The sequence below is a fragment of the Tinamus guttatus genome, unplaced genomic scaffold, assembly GCF_059628265.1.
Source record: "Tinamus guttatus ecotype Peru unplaced genomic scaffold, ASM5962826v1 Tinamus_guttatus_pri_ptg000213l, whole genome shotgun sequence".
NCBI classification, from domain to species: Eukaryota; Metazoa; Chordata; class Aves; order Tinamiformes; family Tinamidae; genus Tinamus; species Tinamus guttatus.
The window spans coordinates 7,027,413-7,033,483 of NW_028288747.1; the positions used below are offsets into that span (position 1 = coordinate 7,027,413).

At 39.6% G+C, this 6,071-nt stretch overlaps 1 protein-coding gene across 2 annotated transcripts in view; it reads right to left on the reverse strand.

The window, feature by feature from the left end:
- Positions 1-5,430, reverse strand: part of TUSC3 (tumor suppressor candidate 3) — a 104,409-nt gene extending 98,979 nt beyond the window's left edge. For both annotated transcript variants that reach the window (XM_088524675.1, XM_088524674.1), the window contains exon 1: positions 5,295-5,430. In XM_088524675.1, coding sequence (XP_088380801.1) covers positions 5,295-5,420 — 126 coding nt within the window. In that variant the 5' untranslated portion in view covers positions 5,421-5,430. The remainder of the gene's footprint in view (positions 1-5,294) is intronic.
- Positions 5,431-6,071: the final 641 nt, after the last annotated feature.

Here is a 6,071-nt window from a genome sequence, read left to right on the forward strand (position 1 = left end):
TTCATACATGTGTTCAAGTATCCTGTTTATATCATCAGACAAGAGGATAAAACAATGATAAAATAGTATGGAAAGCTGAAGTATTTCCAAAAATTTGCTGCTTTGGTTTTATCATGGCCTGTATTAACCTACGTTGCAGAACCCAAGTTTCTACTAAGGTCTTTCATAGAAAGATGATAATTTACATACAAATACTTTAATAGGATTAAAATAAAATGATTAATTTTAACATTTTATTAATACCCCAGATAATTATTAATTCTGAATTAAATGCAAATTAGTCCTAGCTTACTACTAAAAATAGAGGAGGATCATATAGCATTTAGTCAGTATTGATGCTAACTAAGAAGGCAAATGGACAGCGTTTAACGTAATAATTTGAAGCAGTGAAGTCAGCAGTAGAGAAAGACAGAGAAGCTACAATTATCAAGAAAAGCTTAAATTGTGGCACTCAAATAAATACTTGCTGCACTTTATTGTTAAAATAACCATGATCCTCAGCATGCTGAGGGAAAACTCCTGTGATACAAATAGAATTATTATAAACAGTGTCGTAGAGAACAGCGCAGTTCTGAATTAAGAGTTTAACTATATATTCTGAATGCACCTCAGACTTTCACAAGAACTAAGTAAAGAAATAAGTTTTTTAAAAAAGCCTACACGTATAATCAGCAGGACTAGACAATATGCAGTGCTAAGGAAATTGGCTAATCAATTAGCTGAACAACTATCAATTACTTCCACAAGGGACAAAAAACAGGCTAAGTATCTAGGAGTTCAAAAAAGAGAAAAGAAAAAAAAAAAAGGGACAAGTTATCTACATGTCATACATTATTAAAAATCAAAACTAAATCTTAAGACTTTAGCTGGCTTCTTATTACATTAGTTACATTATTGCTTTATAAGCCCAAATATCTTTTTTGAAAAAGACATGCACATTAGCTCAGGCATCAGGACATACACACCAAACCCTAGAAAAATTAAACATAAATGGAAGTATACCAGATTCTAGACCAGAGTCTAAGTTCATCTTTGTAGGGCAAATCAAAAAGAAAAGTAACTGAGTATCCCAATCTTGTAGCAGTATGGCACACAGCAATGGTGATATATAAGTCCAGAAAAGCCAAATTTGAAACAGAGCAGAAAGTGATGTCTGTCCCTAAGGCAACAGATGCTACAGCCCTCAGCACGTCTGTGAGCTCAAGATGCAAGTCCTCAAAGGGCCTGCACCACTATAACCAGAGGTTGGGGCGGGAGTGCTAATGCCATCAGGCTGATACACAAATGTTTACACAGTAAGGTTTGCCAAACTTTATTAAGCACAATTCCTAGTATGACTAAAATGCAATTCATTCGTTTGTTCGTTCATTCAGAAAGAAAGCAGGAGCAAAAAAAAGTAGCAGAAGAGCATAAACCAGGTCCAGAACTGTTAAGTGGACTGACTAAGTGGAAGACAACAAATCCAGGGTATTCCTAAGTGGCATGTAAGAAGCAAGAATCACAAGTGAATAAAATCCTGTATTTTTGTTGCGGTTTAACCATGTTGTTGACTAGATTCAAGTCTGACAAGATACTTAAACTAGATAGCTAAACTGGTAAGAAGTTGATATGAGTCAGCATACCCAGCTTCTCTGTGCTTAACCTAGAAGTAATGACCAACTTGCCCACAGATAAGTAGCTACTCCAATTACATTTCAGTGGTTTAAGTCAGCTTCTGAATTCTGCATCCAAAAGCTCAAAAATAAACCTTATCAGAAACAATTTTAACATTGCAAAAGTAATAATTTCCAGGTATGTGCTTTATCAAAAAAATTGTCTATTTGGTCAGCATAATGATGAAAGATAACAAAGGAAACATGAAATGTAAACAGCTTATGTGAAGAAAGTCATAAGAAAAAGCCAACTGGCTTATTTGCATATTTGAAGCATAATATCCTCCTCCGATTCCTATATATGTATGTGTGTGTATATACACATAAAAACCATCAAAAGGATTAGAAACATGCCTCAAATCTGTGATACACTGTCCATACATTAATAAAATTACATTATCTCAGAGTTTGTGGGAACAGTAAATTATCATCTCTCCAGTTACATAGTTCCCAAAAGAAGATCACTTCTTCAGTCATTCGCTGCTCCTTCTAGAAGGGTTGTTTGTTTGTTTCTTTTTAAATAAAGATACTGCACACCGTCAGAATTAAAATCAAAAAACAATTTTTTCATATTCAGTGACCTCTCAATTGTAAGTCAGGAGAGAAGGTTACAGTGTTGCTCTTCCTCCGACTAATTTCCAAATGATTGCATTCCAGCTTTGGTGCTTTTAAGAAAAGTGTCCACCTTTTTCTATTCATCTTCTCAGTAGCAAAGGCTATCATGAGTGTCCACAATATAGAAAAGTGAACAATAAAATTAAAGCAGTAAGAATGTTTGTATGTTTATATATTTATGCTGCCATTCTAGAATTGTAACTTCAATCATACCAGATGATTAACTGTAAAACTTTTAAATCTCTAGTGATTCTTTAAATTCTTACAAATTTGATCAAATTTAAGTTGGAACTTAACTGCTTTTGCTAATTTGCTACAGAAGAGTTATCATAAAGAGTATTTTGCAGTACAGCTCAATACATTTCAGTAATTTAAGAATTTTTATTTTCCTCTCTAATAACAATTACATTATTTCATGATCAATACAGTGAATCTATGCCAGAAATGTACAGAATCTCTAGTCTTCTCCATTCTTCTCTTTGTCTTCTAGACAAAAAAAAAATCTTCAAAATCATCTAAATTCAATCCTCTTTTCCACAAAGTCATTATTTCCAGACTCATATAATTGATCCAAACAAACAGCACTCATGACTTGCACTTCATGCATATTTTTCTATGTATTCAATACTTTAAAAGAAAAAAAAAAAGAAAAAAAATCCCTGCCTTCACTAAGGTGACTTCTTTTGCTTAAAGCCTCTACTCCAACACTTTCAGTCCTTCTCATTTCTGAGTACTCCATTTTGAAGGACTTCTCATGCTCTCAAAAAAGTTGATCAGAAAAGACGCTTTCTTTCTCCAGTCTCTTACCTCTCCTTCCATAGCATCACCCCCAAAACATATACAGACAAAGCAAGCTGGAAATAAATTGATTGACCTGATTCCTTTTCAGTTTCCGAAATAAACATTTAAACCCTATTAACTTCCCTCTTAAAGTGTTCATCTTGAAACACTTCATTGTACGTTCAGCCATTTTTCTGACTTCCATAAAATAGATGGCAATCTTCTCAGTACATGCATAGAAGAAACTAGGTTCTTTTTACTCATTTTTACCTCTGTGATTTTCCTCTTCTGCCTCTGTGCTTCTGGATAGTATTCTCAACAGGAATATCCCACAGTACAAGAGCCTGTGCTCCTTCAATTCATATAATCATTCCAATAATATTTTTCAAATGTTGCTTTCAAACTACATACTTTAAGGAAGGTCAAATTTCGCCTTTAACATTTACCTTTACATATATACATATATATATATACACACACACACATATATGTGAGATAAACTATGGCAAGTTTTAAGTATCAGATTGGAAAACGAGACAATCTCAGCTGTAACATATAATAAACACACACGCACATACATAATGACCACTACAGTGAATAAAGACCTGAAAAAATCACTATAGTCTCTCATAAATTGCAATTAGAGAAAAGTTACTTATAAGGTTGCATTAATTTCTGTAAATATGGAGTTGCAGATACAGTAAGTCTGCAAAAAACCAGGAAGTGTTCTGACTGTATGAACAGTATGGAATCCACAGAGAAAAATAAAAATGTGAATGAGGAATGGAAGTAAAAAGATGCAGAAGACTGAGACTAAATCATACCAGATTAAAGGAAAAAGATTTTCTTCCTTTAAAAGTAACAAGCTTTTCAGGGCAGAAACACCATCTTGAATGATTAGGTACCATCTCTGCAGTAAAACTGTAAAGCATTACAAAAAGTAGCTGCAGATGTCAATTTTAATTTGACATTTAATTTATTAGGAAAAGATTCCATTTAAGAAGAAATAAAGATTATTTCAGCTATCTTGTGAGCACAGCTGCCATACCACAGGAAAGTGCCAATAGAAGTTACAATACAAACAAGAAACAAATTTGTCAAACAATGAACATTTTATTAAAAAATAAAAAGTTGGTAAGTTAGACTTTAGGTGGGAAAGTTTATTACTGTAGAAGAGCAATATATTGCTGCCTACTCTTTCCAGTTGCATAAAAATTATGATGTATGGGGGAAGGGGAAAGGAGGAGAGCATCTAGAGTTCAGGTGTTCATTTTCTGCACTGATATACAAATATTTTATTTCAACAATCACAAAAGACCACAGAGTCTGACTACTCAAGATATTTAAACAATTTGTTTTGTTTAAACAGATTTTACAGGCTTAACTTTGGACTTCTTGACCTATAAACCTGAAATGACCACCAATTTTTTTAAAAATAAAATCAAAGCAAATAAAATCTTTGTGACCAATCTCCTCTTTGTTTGAGCAGCTAATTCAAAGAGATGATTTGTTAGCAAAACTGTTCTTTCCCTCCCCTCCACCACCATGAAGCACAGGTTCTCTGGCAACACTGAAAACAGATTTTAAAGAAGTCTTTACAAGAAATGAGGTACTACAACAGCACGTGATTATTCATCAGTCCTTAACAAGTTCTCCTCTTGCTTAATTTAAGTTGAAGAAATAGGACACGGAGTGTAGTCATTGGCCTAGCGGCAGGTGTATGAGAACTGCTGGGACCTGGCTGCAAGCTAGGAAAAAAGAATATAATAATCTCTAGTACCATAAAAACCTGAAAAGGGAAGACAGTGAACAATCGCACTGAGAAGCAATGTACTGCACGTTTCCTTATGTAAATATCAAGGCTGCTGCGGATACGCTGCTGCTACCAACACCAGAGCAGCCCCGCTCTTCCCCTCGGGCAGCGCACACTTTGGGCACGATACGCGTCAACGCACGGGCACGAGGCAGCGAGTAACGGCCCCTGGCTAACGGCCCCTGGCTAACGGACAAGCCCGGCAGCGCCGCGCTGCGCTCCGCCCTCGGGCGCCCCTCCGCGGCCCGCCGCCCACGGGCGCCCCCGTCCGGGCCGGCGAGGGAGAGGCGCCGCCGGGCAGGAGGGGAGCGGCCCCGCCCGGGACACAGGGGGCCGGGACCAACAACGCGCCCGCTCCGGGGCGCCAGCGGCCGCAGCGGAGGGGAGAGGCGGGGGCGGGCGCAGGGCAGGGCGAGGGAAGGGAGCGTTTCTACCTCCTTCTTCTTCTGTCCTCCCCCGAGCTGCCCGCAGAGGAGGAGCAGCAGGAGCAGCCGCAGCGGGAGGCAGCTCCCGGCCGGCAGGTGCAGCAGCCGCCGCGGCGCCGCGCTGCCCAGCGCCATGTTCCCCCCGCCGCGGTACCTGCGGCACCAGCCCCGCCCCCTGGCCGGGCGCGGGCGCGGGCGCGGAGGCTCCTGGGAGATGTAGTTCTCCTGGCGCCCGCCGCGTGGCGCGCGCCGCCTCGACGCCATTTGGGCGCCTGGGCCGCGGCGGTGCCGCGAGGCGCGCGGTGGCCTCGGGGGCTCCACGCACCCACCCGACACGGGAACTTTGTGTCCTGCCAAAGTTACAGCCCCCGTTTTAGCGGTCGCCCCCGGCTCCATAGCGGGTACTTCTGCTGCGCTGGGTTGCTGTGAGAAGCATTACCCACTGCTCACAACCCCCATCCCCGTCACAGCCATCTGAGCAGCAAGCACAGTCCTGAGTCAAGACTGCGCTTCAGTAAAAGGAATTTTTTCCACGTGTTTGCACCCTTTTCACATCACCTTTCACATTTTCCTTTCAGAAAATGATGTTAATGTAATATACCGGTACACTTAATTTGAATTTAATTCCTGGAGCGCATTCGCTATGCAGCCTTAATTTGGTACTCTCATGCATGATATCAGGTGATTGTGTATTTTTTTTCCACAAAACTACACATTGTGCAGTGCATAGGATAGATAATGTTAAATTAAGGAGCACTTTTTTTTTTTTAATATCCTTTTCTAGGA